The sequence below is a fragment of the Pseudophryne corroboree genome, chromosome 1 (assembly GCF_028390025.1).
Source record: "Pseudophryne corroboree isolate aPseCor3 chromosome 1, aPseCor3.hap2, whole genome shotgun sequence".
NCBI classification, from domain to species: domain Eukaryota; kingdom Metazoa; phylum Chordata; class Amphibia; order Anura; family Myobatrachidae; genus Pseudophryne; species Pseudophryne corroboree.
Window position 1 is genome coordinate 623,501,428 of NC_086444.1, and position 16,064 is coordinate 623,517,491.

General features: G+C 44.4%; 1 protein-coding gene across 2 annotated transcripts in view; it reads left to right on the forward strand.

The window, feature by feature from the left end:
• Positions 1-16,064, forward strand: part of BSG (basigin (Ok blood group)) — an 82,308-nt gene that overhangs the window by 51,946 nt on the left and 14,298 nt on the right. For both annotated transcript variants that reach the window (XM_063914477.1, XM_063914476.1), the window contains exon 3: positions 6,443-6,531. In XM_063914477.1, the coding sequence (XP_063770547.1) occupies positions 6,443-6,531 (89 nt within the window). The remainder of the gene's footprint in view (positions 1-6,442; positions 6,532-16,064) is intronic.

A 16,064-nucleotide genomic window follows, 5' to 3' on the forward strand; every position in this document is an offset into this window, starting at 1 on the left:
TGACACATGGTACATCTATTCTTTCCACACCTATGAAATCCTACTGGTTTGGTGGTTAACCATTCTGCACCACCGCCTCTTTCTTTCGTTACTGCTGATCTAAAATGACTGGGAGCTAAAATGGTTTTGAGGGCCCTATTTTTCTTATATATAATTTGTGGCTTATTAGGTAACAAACTCCCTAAAACATTATCCTGTTTAAGTATCCTGTAGTTCTTATTAACAATGGTCTTAATCTCATTAGCACATCTATTGTATTTACATATAAAGGCGACTTCTCTGTCCTTAGATTCTTTTTCGGCATTTTTGTTCTTTGACGGGATAAGTAGGTCTTGTCTATCCATAGCTAAAACTTCCTTAAGGGCCTTATCTAGAATATGTTGTGGATATTCCCTGTTTATGAAAGAGTCTATAAGTTGATTGGCCTGTATTTTGAAGATGTCTATGTTGGAACAATTGCGTCTAAGTCGCATTAATTGCCCCTTGGGAATATTATTCTTCCAGGGGGCATGATGAGCACTTCTATAATGCAAATAGGAGTTAGTATTAACCGGTTTGATAAAATTGGATGTAATGATTATATTGTCTTTTATCTCGAGGGTCACATCCAGGAAGTTAACACGGTCCCTATTATAAGTGAAAGTGAAATTAAGATTGTGCACATTAGACTGTAGGTGCGAAACAAATGAATTAGCTGAGAGAAAATCCCCATCCCAAATAATAAAAATCATCTATGTACCGTCCATAGAAAACCAGGTTCGCCTCCCAGTCCGCGCCCCACACGCGGGCGTCATCAAAGTCCCCCATGTAGAGATTGGCGTAACTGGGGGCGAATCTGGTTCCCATGGCGGTACCTGTGAGTTGTAAATAATATTTGTGATTAAAAATAAAATAATTGTGTGTAAGAATGAAAGAAATACATTGGATAAGAAAAGATTGATGCTGTTCGTCAAGAACCTGTGTCTTACGTAACAAATCTGTAATAACTTTGAGACCAGTATTATGTGGTATGTTCGTATAAAGAGCCTGAACATCCAGTGTGAGGAAGGCATATGTCTCCTTCCACTGAATGTGTTGAATTTTGTTTAAGAAGTCTTTAGTATCTTTTAAATGTGATTTCAAACGTGGTACATGTGGTTGAAGAAATGCATCAATATAAAATGAAAGATTAGATGTGAGTGAATTGATACCAGAAATAATTGGGCGTCCTGGTGGTGCAGTGAGGGACTTGTGAATCTTTGGAAGAAAATAAAATGTGGGGATTGTGGGGAATTGTGGTAATAGGAACCGTGATTCGTCCCTGGATATGACCCCCTTGTCCAACCCTGACTCCAATAATGTTTTCAATTCTTGAATGAAGTTAGGGGTGGGATCACGAATGAGTACTTTGTAGAATTCAGTATTATCTAGTTGGTTTAAGGCCTCATTAAGGTAATATGACCTATTCATTACTACCAAGCCTCCGCCCTTGTCGGCTTCTTTAATAATTATGGATGTATCCTGTGTTAATTCTTTAATGGCTTTCCTCTCTTGTCGGGTAAGGTTAGAAGAATATTTGGAATTATTATTATTCTGTCCTACCAGTTGTTTGAAGTCCTCCAAGGTTACCTTATAAAAAGATTCTATGCAGCTGCGTGTGGGGCGCGGACTGGGAGGCGAACCTGGTTTTCTATGGACGGTACATAGATGATCTTTTTATTATTTGGGATGGGGATTTTCTCTCAGCTAATTCATTTGTTTCGCACCTACAGTCTAATGTGCACAATCTTAATTTCACTTTCACTTATAATAGGGACCGTGTTAACTTCCTGGATGTGACCCTCGAGATAAAAGACAATATAATCATTACATCCAATTTTATCAAACCGGTTAATACTAACTCCTATTTGCATTATAGAAGTGCTCATCATGCCCCCTGGAAGAATAATATTCCCAAGGGGCAATTAATGCGACTTAGACGCAATTGTTCCAACATAGACATCTTCAAAATACAGGCCAATCAACTTATAGACTCTTTCATAAACAGGGAATATCCACAACATATTCTAGATAAGGCCCTTAAGGAAGTTTTAGCTATGGATAGACAAGACCTACTTATCCCGTCAAAGAACAAAAATGCCGAAAAAGAATCTAAGGACAGAGAAGTCGCCTTTATATGTAAATACAATAGATGTGCTAATGAGATTAAGACCATTGTTAATAAGAATTACAGGATACTTAAACAGGATAATGTTTTAGGGAGTTTGTTACCTAATAAGCCACAAATTATATATAAGAAAAATAGGGCCCTCAAAACCATTTTAGCTCCCAGTCATTTTAGATCAGCAGTAACGAAAGAAAGAGGCGGTGGTGCAGAATGGTTAACCACCAAACCAGTAGGATTTCATAGGTGTGGAAAGAATAGATGTACCATGTGTCATCACATGGAACGTAAAACCACACACATTTCTATACCTGGTTCTTCTGAGAAATATAGCCTCAAATCTTTCATGAATTGTGACTCAAAATTCGTGATTTATGTGCTAACATGTAGCTGTGGCCTTAATTATGTAGGCAGAACCACGAGAGCGTTACACACACGTTTTATGGAACATCGCCGAAACATATTACGCAAAATAGAGACCCACAGTGTCTCACGACACTACTCTGATAAACATGAAAGCAATCCTGCTTGTCTTTCCATCATTAGCCTTGAACACATCATACCAACAGATAGAGGAGGTGATAGGTTTAATCAACTATGCCGTAGGGAAGTCTTCTGGATGCTCAAATACAATTCGCTACATCCAGATGGACTAAACGAGGCTATAGAACTGAATTCTGTTATTTAGGTCTACGAACGATTATAATTCATTAATTAATATGATTTAATGTTTAGGGTGTTAACCATAGTGAATTATATGTGTATCAAAAATTTAACATCTCAATGTATATAAATATCTTGTCTGTTCTTTCAATTTCAACAATATTCAAAAATCTGTAATTCCTTGTGAGTCCTTAATATGACATCTATGATATTATAAAGAATATGTACATATGTGCTATAAGGGAAGGATAGTAGTCTTTTATAAATCTTCTATGTTTTTTCTATGTATCATTGTCTTTACCACTAAAAGAAGCTTTCACCAATGAGACATAGCAATTCGATCTAAGCTGGATGGATCAGTTACGCTGAACGGGTTGCCATGACTACCTGGGAAATCCTTAGTGGAACACAGGGGAAGCCTGGGGCGGCCTAAACTCCTTAATGAGGAAACCCTATAAACTTCCGGGTCTCTAGTATGAAGGGGAATCCACGGCATGCTTACTGCGCTCACGTAAAGACGGGCAATGACGCGCGTCACGTGGGCACAATATCAGGTGTTATAGAATCACCAATGAGACGGCGGAGTTCCGAGTCTCATTTAGAGATAGGGAAGTACCTCGCAAGAAGGGGATCTTTGTATACGGTCACATGGGAGAGACCATGTGACCGCTGTCACTCCATTTTGGACCAATGGGACTGCTCTCAGGCCGATCACGTGATGAGACATGTCACGTGACCGGCACTATCTTATATTCTTTTCCTTTTAAATGAAGTTACAATACTCGTTTTTATGATTAAAGATAATTTTGAGTTTAATATTAAGATTATGCTTATGGGTGTGAATTTTTATATTGTTTTGGATGGTTGTTCTTATGTATTAATAATTACCTAAACAGATGGCGCTTATTGAGTTCATTAAGCAGGGTATAAATATGAGATCCCATACCTATGGATCATATGCTCCTGAGGAAGCTGGACTGTACCAGTGAAACGCGTTGAGCTTATTTATACAATCTGGACTTCACTCTCCATTGGCTCGCCAAAGCCTTGTCATCCTTCGGCACATCTTCTGGACTTCGCTCCCATCACTGAATCAAATCATTTAAACCGGTCTAACCAGCACCCCTACAGCTACAAATGGACTTGCTCCAAAGCTGATGCCTACCAACGTGGGGACCCGGTAACTATCTATCCACAGTGAACTGCATAAAGGGAGGCTGTCCTAGCCTAGGAATGGACAAATTCTAATATAGGAGATTGTGAAACCCATGAAAGTTTTACCAGATAAAGATATATCTTAATTTTACTGCCATCGTGTTGGCAAAAGGAATTCCTTCTTTTTAGTAATGTCATATATGATATATAAATAAATTGTTACTTTTTTACATAAGAACACACCATCCTTATTATTATTATCATTATTATTATTTTAATTTATTGTCATTGTATTTTTAAAAATTTATTATTAATTTGTACAGCCAGCGCTGGTACACATTTTTCTTTATCTATTGTTTAGTTCTGAGGAATTGACCTTCCTCTTACCAGCCGCTGTTGGTCGCGCACTAGCATATATATTATTTGTACTCAGCAAGGACCCTGTCTGTTCCAAGACTTACCGCGACTGCGTTTGACGGCATGGCGGTTGAACGCCGGATCCTGAAGGAAAAAAGGCATTCCGGATGAGGTCATCCCTATCCTGATCAAAGCCAGGAAGGATGTAACCGCAAAACATTATCACCGCATTTGGCGAAAATATGTTGCGTGGTGCGAGGCCAGTAAGGCCCGACGGAGGAAATTCAACTGGGTCGATTCCTACATTTCCTGCAAACAGGAGTGTCTATGGGCCTGAAATTGGGGTCCATTAAGGTTCAAATTTCGGCCCTGTCAATTTTCTTCCAAAAAGAACTAGCTTCAGTCCCTGAAGTTCAGACGTTGTAAAAGGGGTACTGCATATACAGCCTCCTTTTGTGCCTCCAGTGGCACCTTGGGATCTCAATGTAGTTTTTGGGTTCCAAAAAGTCACATTGGTTTGAACCACTTAAATCTGTGGAGTTAAAATATCTCACATGGAAAGTGGTCATGCTGTTGGGCCTGGCCTGGGCCAGGCGCGTGTCAGAATTGGCGGCTTTATCCTGTAAAAGCCCTTATCTGAATTTCCATTCGGACAGGGCGGAATTGAGGACTCGTCCTCAGTTTCTCCCTAAGGTGCTTTCAGCGTTTCACCTGAACCAACCTATTGTGGTGCCTGCGGCTACTAGGGACTTGGAGGACTCCAAGTTGCTAGACGTTGTCAGGGCCCTGAAAATATGTTTCCAGGACGGCTGGAGTCAGAAAATCTGACTCGCTGTTTATCCTGTATGCACCCAACAAGCTGGGTGCTCCTGCTTCTAAGCAGACTATTGCTCGTTGGATTTGTAGTACAATTCAGCCTGCACATTCTGTGGCAGGCCTGCCACAGCCAAAAATCTGTAAATGCCCACTCCACAAGGAAGATGGGCTCATCTTGGGCGGCTGCCCGAGGGGTCTCGGCTTTACAACTTTGCCGAGCAGCTACTTGGTCAGGGGCAAATACGTTTGTAAAATTCTACAAATTTGATACCCTGGCTAAGGAGGACCTGGAGTTCTCTCAATTGGTGCTGCAGAGTCATCCGCACTCTCCCGCCCGTTTGGGAGCTTTGGTGAAATCCCCATGGTCCTTTCGGAGTTCCCAGCATCCACTAGGACGTCAGAGAAAATAAGAATTTACTTACCGATAATTCTATTTCTCATAGTCCGTAGTGGATGCTGGGCGCCCATCCCAAGTGCGGATTGTCTGCAATACTTGTACATAGTTACAAAAATCGGGTTATTATTGTTGTGAGCCATCTTTCAGAGGCTCCTCTGTTATCATGCTGTTAACTGGGTTCAGATCACAGGTTGTACGGTGTGATTGGTGTGGCTGGTATGAGTCTTACCCGGGATTCAAAATCCTTCCTTATTGTGTACGCTCGTCCGGGCACAGTATTCTAACTGAGGCTTGGAGGAGGGTCATAGGGGGAGGAGCCAGTGCACACCAGATAGTCCTAAAGCTTTTACTTTTGTGCCCAGTCTCCTGCGGAGCCGCTATTCCCCATGGTCCTTTCGGAGTTCCCAGCATCCACTACGGACTATGAGAAATAGAATTATCGGTAAGTAAATTCTTATTTTTACGTAAGCTACTCGCTGATATACACCTTTTTAATCATCCCTTTTCTGTGCAGCTGTGGGGAATACATTTTAATCCCTGATTACATCTTGTGTATTCTTTCCACAAAAAATAGTTTTTGACCTAATTGATTTGTCTTCTGTGTATTTGTGTGTATACATTGTACTCCTAATATTCTCTGTCAGAGGCAGAAACGTTTTGTGTCTGTGCAGTCAGCCGCTGCACACATTAACATCAGTGTCAGGCGGAGGTGGTGGCACTGCGCTCTATCGAGAGATGTGCCATCAAACAAGCTGCATCCTCTTGAGGGATTAGAAGCTTTAGAATTCCTTTTTCTGTGACCTAAATTCCTGTCTGTCCTCTGTACAAAGTAAAACAATCCACTTGACTGTTTCTTCTGCCTCTTGTTCTGTTATAATAATGCCACATGCTATAATGTTTTCTTTTTCTAGTATTAGCGATGTTAACGCAGCAAGCTCTGGACAGTACATATGCAAGTTCTTGACTTCACCTGAAGTGCAGGAAATTATTAACATAACAGGTAAATACTTTAGTCTTCCAAAAGTGTCAGTATATACCTTTGTGGATTTGCACCCAAAACAGAGTGGCTGATATGAATTCTAGTGTAGATGGAATTATGATGAAAAATTGACGTGTATTGGCGAGCTACACTTTACTGTGTATCATAGTTCCAATGCTAAAACAGGCTTGCCATAATACACTGGGCAGACCAAACCTTGTTTTACTGAGACTACAGCACCCTCACTTCTAAGGTGAAATGTGTTAGTCTCTGAGTTGCCAGAGTTGCAGGACTTTGTGCAAGGCTGCCTGTATTTTTAAAGCGACAAAAATGACACTAGGTTGGTTTTGCAGTGTAAACGATTGCTGCTTTAAAAATATGGGCAGCCTTGCACAAAGCCCCACACAGCCAGCAACTCGCAGGCTATTACATTTCACTCCTGGTTTTAAAGCTTCAGTACAACCCATGAATGGTGCTGCACCATATAGTTCTCCTCTCTGTACAAAACTGAAGCTGTGACAGACTGTGCTAGAGGACCAGTCAGAAGCTTCAATGAAATTAGATTGCAGCTTTTAACTGGCTCTAACGGTCTCCACCATATTAAACTGGGAGTCTTAAATGGTCAGCTTTATATGGCAATAAAGGTTTGGGTGTTGGCATGGCTCCAGTGCAAACTGCCTGTAGTACAAGCTAATGCTGCTTCTATAGATTTCCTCTGAGTTCTGATTAATTCAAATCCTAGTAAGACATGGAATTATTAAACAAAACATTTGTACTGTGGGGTTGGTTTAGGTATATTATGGGTACAGCAGAAAAGCTCATGCAGTGAATCCATCATTGTTGATACCCCTGTTGCTGCTGCTTAATAGTTTTTGTGGATGCCTTATTGGAAGTGTTCATCAGTTTTTAGAGCTTTTTTTCTATGCATGTGCAACAGTTAACCACTTAACTTGCTACAGGTTGAGTATCCCATATCCAATTATTCCGAAATATGGAATTTTTGGAGTGAGATAGTGAAACCTTTGTTTTCTGATGGGTCAGTGTACACAAACTTTGTTTAATACACAGTTATTAAAAATATTGTATTAAATGACCTTCAGGCTGTGTACAAGGTATATATGAAACATAAATGCATTCTGTGCTTAGATTTGGGTCCCATCGCCATATCATCTCATTATGGTATGCAATTATTCCAAAATACGGAATAATCCAATATCCAAAATGCTTCTGGTCCAAGCATTTTGGATAAGGGATACTCAACCTGTATAAAAATTTTTTATATATATATATATATATATATATATATATATATATATATATATAAAATTTTTTTTTTTTTTTTTTTTAAACGGAAATGTCTCAAATGGTCGTTTTTAATGAAATTATGTAAATAGCTATTTAAATCTTGTTCCATGGGCTGGATTCAAATGACCAACCCCCCCTCCCTTCTGCAATCACGCCCTGCCTGCAGCTAATGTTGCTGCCTGCAGGTGTGACAAGTTATTTTCAGCTCGCTACCCCTAGGGGGGTAGCCACTTGGAATGCGTGTAAAGAGAAGTCTTTTCACACTCAGTCATTACTTTAGTCTGGTTTAGGTGCTCTGCACGCCTAAACCCGACTGTAATGGGTGCAATAACTGGGGGCATTTGAACATCGCCCCTCGATCTACCGTCACTTTAGACGGAAGTTTGGGGTTGCTATAAGATTTTAATCTCCCCCGACCCCCCCCCAAATATGTTTAAGAAAGCTTAATAAAATGTAACTAGCGAATGTTAACAATGTGTTAAAAAAAAATATCTAAAAAAAACAATCAAAAAGGTTCCCAAAATTAAACTATAAAACTGTTAGCTTTAATATATTTACACCCTCACAGAATGGAGTGAGGTGGATGGTATAGAGTAGCTGGAACAGATGGTATGGGCGGGTCCAATATACTATAGTGTGTATTTTAAATCTATATAATAAAAAATGATAGGTTAATGTTGGTAAGGCAGCGATGAGGTATATATTTAAAATATTTTACATACTATAGTTTTACAAGTTCACTTATGTATGGTCTGTGGTCGGTGTCCAATCACTGTGACCAGCAGTGATCAAGACATGTTGAAGGCTGAGTCACTTAGATCAGGCATGGTACCAAAGGACTGGCGTATAGCGGATGTAGGCTCAATATTTAAAAAGGGTATTAAACTTCATCCGGGTATAGACCCGTTAGTCTGACATCAATAGTGGGGAAACTATTGTAGTGTTCACTCTAGGATTTTTTTTAGGGCAGGGTGCTGATCATGGGTAGGGCACATTTTTCATTCGGGAGGGCACATTTTTCAGTTAGAAGGGCAAAATTCGGTACATACTATACTTGGTCCTCCCACATGATAAAGAATGGACAGTGCGCAGCAAAAATTTAGGGGCGTTGTTTTTCGTGGGAAAGGGGCATGGCCACATAATAGTGGCAATTCACATTACACCACACAGTAGTGCAGCTAATACATACTGCACCAGGTAGAACAGGCATGTCCAAACTGCGGCCCTCCAGCTGTTGTGAAACTACATATCCCAGCATGCCCTGACAGTTTTGCTGTCAGAGAATGCTAAAGCTGTGTCAGGGCATGCTGGGGTGTGTAGTTTCTCAACAGCTGGAGGGCTGTAATTTGGACATGCCTGCGGTAGAACCTCCTATACACACTGCGACAGGTAAAGCACGTTATACATATTGCGCCAGGCAGAGCATATTCCACACTTTGCGCCATTCAGAGCACGGTATACACACTGCACCAGGTAGAGAGCACTGAGGCGCACTGCACCAGGTAGAGAGCACTGAGGCGCACTGCACCAGGTAGAGAGCACTGAGGCGCACTGCACCAGGTAGAGAGCACTGAGGCGCACTGCACCAGGTAGAGAGCACTGAGGCGCACTGCACCAGGTAGAGAGCACGGAGGCGCACTGCACCAGGTAGAGAGCACGGAGGCGCACTGCACCAGGTAGAGAGCACTGAGGCGCACTGCACCAGGTAGAGAGCACTGAGGCGCACTGCACCAGGTAGAGAGCACTGAGGCGCACTGCACCAGGTAGAGAGCACTGAGGCGCACTGCACCAGGTAGAGAGCACTGAGGCGCACTGCACCAGGTAGAGAGCACTGAGGCGCACTGCACCAGGTAGAGAGCACTGAGGCGCACTGCACCAGGTAGAGAGCACTGAGGCGCACTGCACCAGGTAGAGAGCACGGAGGCGCACTGCACCAGGTAGAGAGCACTGAGGCGCACTGCACCAGGTAGAGAGCACTGAGAAACATTGCACCAGGTAGAGAGCACTGAGAAACATTGCACCAGGTAGAGAGCACTGAGAAACAGTGCACCAGGTAGAGAGCACTGAGAAACAGTGCACCAGGTAGAGAGCACTGAGAAACAGTGCACCAGGTAGAGAGCACTGAGAAACAGTGCACCAGGTAGAGAGCACTGAGAAACAGTGCACCAGGTAGAGAGCACTGAGAAACAGTGCACCAGGTAGAGAGCACTGAGAAACAGTGCACCAGGTAGAGAGCACTGAGAAACAGTGCACCAGGTAGAGAGCACTGAGAAACAGTGCACCAGGTAGAGAGCACTGAGAAACAGTGCACCAGGTAGAGAGCACTGAGAAACAGTGCACCAGGTAGAGAGCACTGAGAAACAGTGCACCAGGTAGAGAGCACTGAGAAACAGTGCACCAGGTAGAGAGCACTGAGAAACAGTGCACCAGGTAGAGAGCACTGAGAAACAGTGCACCAGGTAGAGAGCACTGAGAAACAGTGCACCAGGTAGAGAGCACTGAGAAACAGTGCACCAGGTAGAGAGCACTGAGAAACAGTGCACCAGGTAGAGAGCACTGAGAAACAGTGCACCAGGTAGAGAGCACTGAGAAACAGTGCACCAGGTAGAGAACATTTTTGATCTCCGCTTTTTTTTGCCAAGTTTACTTACTGGGGGCTGATGCTGCGGGAGTTTATCGTGCTTGTTCCCCCTCACACACCGCGGAGCTGGTTGGAAATGGCCACCACACTGATCCATGATGTACACAGAGGAGGGAGTGCTAGGTTTGCCTCGGCGGGAGAGGCAAACCCAGCCCTCCTGTCTCTACAGATCATGAGCAGACCTATAGTCTGCTCGCAGAGGAGGGGAGCTGCGGCGGCTGACAGCTAAGGATGGGTGGGACGAGGCGGGCGGGACGGGCCGCGGAGGTCTGTCTCATGCAGGGAGACGGTGTGTTAATGGGTCCGCAGCAAAGTGCAGGGCGGGAGGGCGCACACAAACGGGCAGGGCGGCATTTAGGTGTCTAAAAAAGGGGCAGGGCGCAGCGCCCTGTGAAAGACACCTAGAGTGAACACTACTATTGGAGACTATACCAAGGGACAGCATACAGGACTACTTGGAGAACTCCCATGCTATTAATAAGAACCAACATGGTTTTGTGAGAAATGGGTCATGCCAAACTAATTTGATTAGCTTTTATGAGATAGTAAGCGACCATATGGACCAGGGTAACACAATAGATGTGGTTTATCTGGATATTGAAAAAGCTTTCGACACAGTACCTCACAGGAGGCTGATTTTCAAATTAAGGGAGCTCAGTATAGGAAACACTATTTGTACATGGGTGAGTAATTGGCTTGATAACAGGGACAGCGAGTGGTGATTTAATGGGATGTTTTCCACCTGGGCTAAAGTAATTAGTGGAATACCGCAGGGTTCTGTGCTGGGACTATTTAATATATTTATGGTTTAGGAGTAAGACTAGAAAGCACAGTGTAAATTTTTGTAGATACTAAAATATGTAGGTAATAAAGTCAGATGTGGAGTCTCTTCAGAGCGATTTATCTAAACTGGAAGTTTGGGCAATGAAATGGTGTATGAGGTTTAATGTGGAAAAATGTAAAGTTATACACTTAGGGACTAAAACAGGCACCCTACCAATTAAATGGGGGGGAACATAGGGAAATAGGGAAAACTGCATTAGAAAAGGATTTGGGGGTGTTCATTGATAGTAGATTTAGCAGCAACACACACAATGTCGGTCTACAGCAACAAAGGCAAATAAGGTGTTAGCATGCATTAAAAGAGGAATTGAGACAAGGAATGAGCGTGTAAGCCTGCCACTGTACAAATCATTGATACGGCGACATCTAGAGTACAATACAGTTCTGGGCACCACACTATAAAAGAGACACAGAACTTGAAAGACTCAGAGGTGAGCTACCAAACTGATTAAGTGGTTGGAGACGCTGGACTATGAGGAGAGGCTTTCTAGGTGAGATGTCTACATTAGACATGAGACTAAGAGGGATATATGATTAATATTTACAAATATATAATGGGGCAATATGCGGAGCTATCGTGATTTGTTTACTAAGGGACCTCTACACAAAACGCGAGGGCACCCACTAAGGCTTGAGGAGAAGATATATTGTACTCTGCGCAGGAAGGGATTCTTCACTGTAAGGGCAATACGCATATGGAATACACTGCCAGAGAAGGTTGTAATGGCGGTCTCAGCCAATGCATTTAAAATGGGTTAGACAAATTTCTAACCGAAAACAAATATACGAGGATATAGCCTTTACCCTAAATAGATTAGGGAATGCAATATAATTCAGGTTGAACTTGATGGACTATTAGTCTTTCTCTTACGTCCTAGAGGATGCTGGGGACTCCGTAAGGACCATGGGGTATAGACAGGCTCTGCAGGAGATAGGGCACCTAAAAAGAACTTTGACTATGGGTGTGCACTGGCTCCGCCCTTTATGCCCCTCCTCCAGACCTCAGTTAGATTCTGTGCCCAGGGGAGAAAGGGTACACTGCAGAGAGCTCTCCAGAGTTTTCTGTTTTAAAAGAATTTTGTTAGGTTTTTTATTTTCAGGGAGTCCTGTTGGCAACAGGCTCCCTGCATCGTGGGACTGAGGAGAGAGAAGCAGGGCTGGCTTTACGGTTGGGCTCTGTTTCTAGGCTACTGGACACCATTGGCTCCAGAGGGTGTCTGAACACAGGTCTCACCTGGGGTTCGTCCCGAAGCCGTGCCGCCGTCCTCACAGATGCCGAAGATAGAAGCCGGGTGAGTATGAGAAGGCAGAAGACATCAGGCGGCAGAAGACATCAGATCTTCATGAGGTAAGGCGAGCAGCGGTAAGCTGCGCACCATTGCTCCCACTATACACACACAGAGCAGCACTGAAGGGTGTAGGGCGCTGGGGGGGCGCCCTGGGCAGCAATATTACTCACTTCTGGGCATGTTAAGATGGATTAGGCTGCGGAGGCAGTAAATCCAAGAATCCCCCGCCATTTTAATAAAAAAAAGCACTGGGACCGAAGCCCGCCGTCGGGTGGGCGGGGCTTGATCCTCAGCACTAACCAGCGCCATTTTCTCCACAGAGGCTGCATGCTGAACGCTGGCTCCCTGGTCTCTCCCCTGCTGAACTTCACAGGCTGGAAAAAAGAGGAGGGGGGCACATTGGCGACGCAGTGAGTGGGAATTGGAATATTATTATATAAAAAAGCGGTCATATATAAAAAATATGGTCATATTTTTCCACAGTGTTATTAAGCGCTGGGTGTGTGCTGGCATACTCTCTCTGTCTCTCCTAAGGACCTGGTTGGGGTTTTGTCCCCTTGAGGTTAATCCCTGTGTGTGTGGGGTGTCGGTTCGTGGTGTCGACATGTCTGAAGCGGAAGGCTTCTCCAAGGAGGAGGTGGAGCAAATGAGTGGTGTGTCCCCGTCGGTTGTGCCGCTCCGGAATGGATGGACACGTGGCATATGTTTAATGCAAGTGTGGCATCTTTACATAAAAGGCTTGATAAGGCTGACTTAGGGGGGACATCAGGGGGTCAATCCTCGGATTGGACCGACTCACAGGGCCCGTCAGTCTCAAAAGCTTCCCTTAACACAAGACACTACTACCGACACGGATTCTGATTCCAGTGTCGACTATGACTAAGTAAAATTGCACCCTAGAGTGACTAAAACTATTCAGTGTATGATTGTGGCAATAAGGGATGTGTTGCATATTGAGGATGAACCCTCGGTCCCCGACTTTTAAGGAAAAGAAACAGATTATTAATTTTCCCACATCTCATGAATTAAATGATTTCTTTGGAAAAGCTTGGGAGACTCTGGAAAAGAGACCGCAGATCCCCAAAAGAATTTATATGGCATACCCCTTCCCTAAGCAGGACAGGGAGATTTGGGAATCACCCCCCACTGTGGACAAGGCCCTGACGCGCTTGTCCAAGAAAGTGGCGCTACAGTCTCCTGACACAGCGGCCCTTAAGGACCCTGCAGATCGCAGGCAAGAAACTACCTTAAAGTGTATTTATTCTCATACGGGTGCTGTGCTAAGACCGACAATTGCGTCGGCATGGGTGTGTAGCGCAATTGCAGCTTGGACAGATGAGCTGACAGATCAATTGGATAATATGGATAAGGATACTATATTCTTAACTCTAGCCCATATTAAAGACGCAGTCTTATTTATGAGGGATGATCAAAGGGACATTGGACTGCTAGCTTCTAGGGCCAATGCCATGTCTATCTCGGCGAGAAGATCCTAATGGACTCGCCAATGGACGGGTGATGCGGATTCCAAAAAACATATGGAAGTACTACCCTATAAGGGAGATGTATTGTTTGGGGATGGGCTGACGGACCTGGTTGCCACAGCTACAGCAGGTAAATCAAACTTTTTACCATATATTCCCCAACAGCAAAAGAAAGTAACACCCTATCAGATGCAGTCCTTTCGGTCGCACAAGTCCAGAAGAGGTTGGGGATCCTCTTTCCTCGCCAGAGGTAAGGGCAGAGGCAAAAGAGCACCTGCTTCGGCAGGTGCCCAGGACCAAAAGTCCTTCCCGGCTGCTCCAAAACCCACAGCATGACGCTGGGGCTCCCCTGAGGGAGTCCGCACAGGTGGGGGCACGTCTTCGACTTTTCAGTCAGACCTGGGTCAGATCAGACCTGAATCCCTGGGTGTTGGAAATAGTTTCCCAGGGGTACAAACTGGAATTCGAGGAGGTGCCCCCGCGCCGATTTTTGAAATTGGCCCTACCAGCTTCCACATCGGAAAGGGATGTAGTGTTAGCTGCAATTCAAATGCTGTGTGTACAGCAAGTGATAATCAAGGTTCCCCTGCACCAGCAGGGAAAAGGTTACTACTCAACCCTATTTGTGGTCCCGAAACCGGACGGTTCGGTCAGACCTATTTTGAATCTGAAATCCCTAAACCTGTACATAAAAAGATTCAGATTCAAAATGGAATCATTCAGAGCGATAATAGCCAACATGGAGGAGGGGGAGTTTATGGTGTCACTGGACATAAAGGATGCGTACCTGCATGTCCCCATATATGCCCCCCATCAGGAATACCTGAGATTCGCTGTACAGGTTTGTCAGTACCAATTTCAGACGTTGCCGTTTAGACTTTCCACGGCCCTGAGGATTTTCACCAAGATAATGGCGGAAATGATGGTGGTCCTGCGCAAGCATGGAGTCACAGTTATCCCATACTCCTGATAAAAGCGAGATCAAGGGAGAAATTGCTGAGCAGTGTGGCGCTCTCTCTGAGAGCGCTCCAGCAACACGGTTGGATTTTAAATCTACCGAAGTCACAGTTGATTCCGACAACTAGACTACCGTTCCTAGGTATGATACTGGATACGGAACAAATGAAGGTCTTCCTCCCAATAGAGAGAGTCCAGGACATCCAGAACATGATCAGAGACCTGCTAAAACCGAAAAGGGTGTCAGTTCACCAATGCACTCGAGTTCTGGGAAAAATGGTGGCGGCCTACGAGGCCATTCCCTTCAGAAGGTTCCATGCAAGGACTTTTCAATGGGACCTTCTGGACAAGTGGTCCGGGTCCCATCTGCACTTACATCGGAAAATAACTCTGTCCCCAGGGGCCAGAGTGTCTCTCCTGTGGTGGTTGCAAAGTGCTCACATGCTGGAGGGTTGCCGGTTCGGAATTCAGGACTGGATCCTGGTTACCACGGACGCGAGCCTCCGAGGATGGGGAGCGGTCACACAGGGAAAAAATTTCCAGGGACTTTGGTCAGACCAGGAGTCCTGTCTACACATCAATGTGTTGGAACTCAGGGCCATTTACAACGGCCTTCGACAAGCGGAGAGTCTTCTTCGAAACCTACCGGTTCTGATTCAGTCAGACAATGTCACAGCAGTGGCTCATGTGAACCGCCAAGGCGGGACAAGAAGCAGAGTCACGATGGCAGAAGCCACCAGGATTCTTCGCTGGGCGGAAAATCATGTAAGCGCTCTGTCGGCTGTCTTCATTCCGGGAGTGGACAACTGGGAAGCGGACTTCCTCCGCAGACACTATCTCCATCCAGGAGAGTGGGGACTTCATCAAGAAGTCTTTGCAGACATAACACGTCTTTGGGGAACTCCTCAAATAGACATGATGGCGTCACACCTCAACAAAAAGCTTCGGAGGTATTGTGCCAGGTCTCGGGACCCTCAGGCAGTGGCAGTAGACGCTCTGATAACACCGTGGGTGTTCAAATCGGTCTACGTGTTT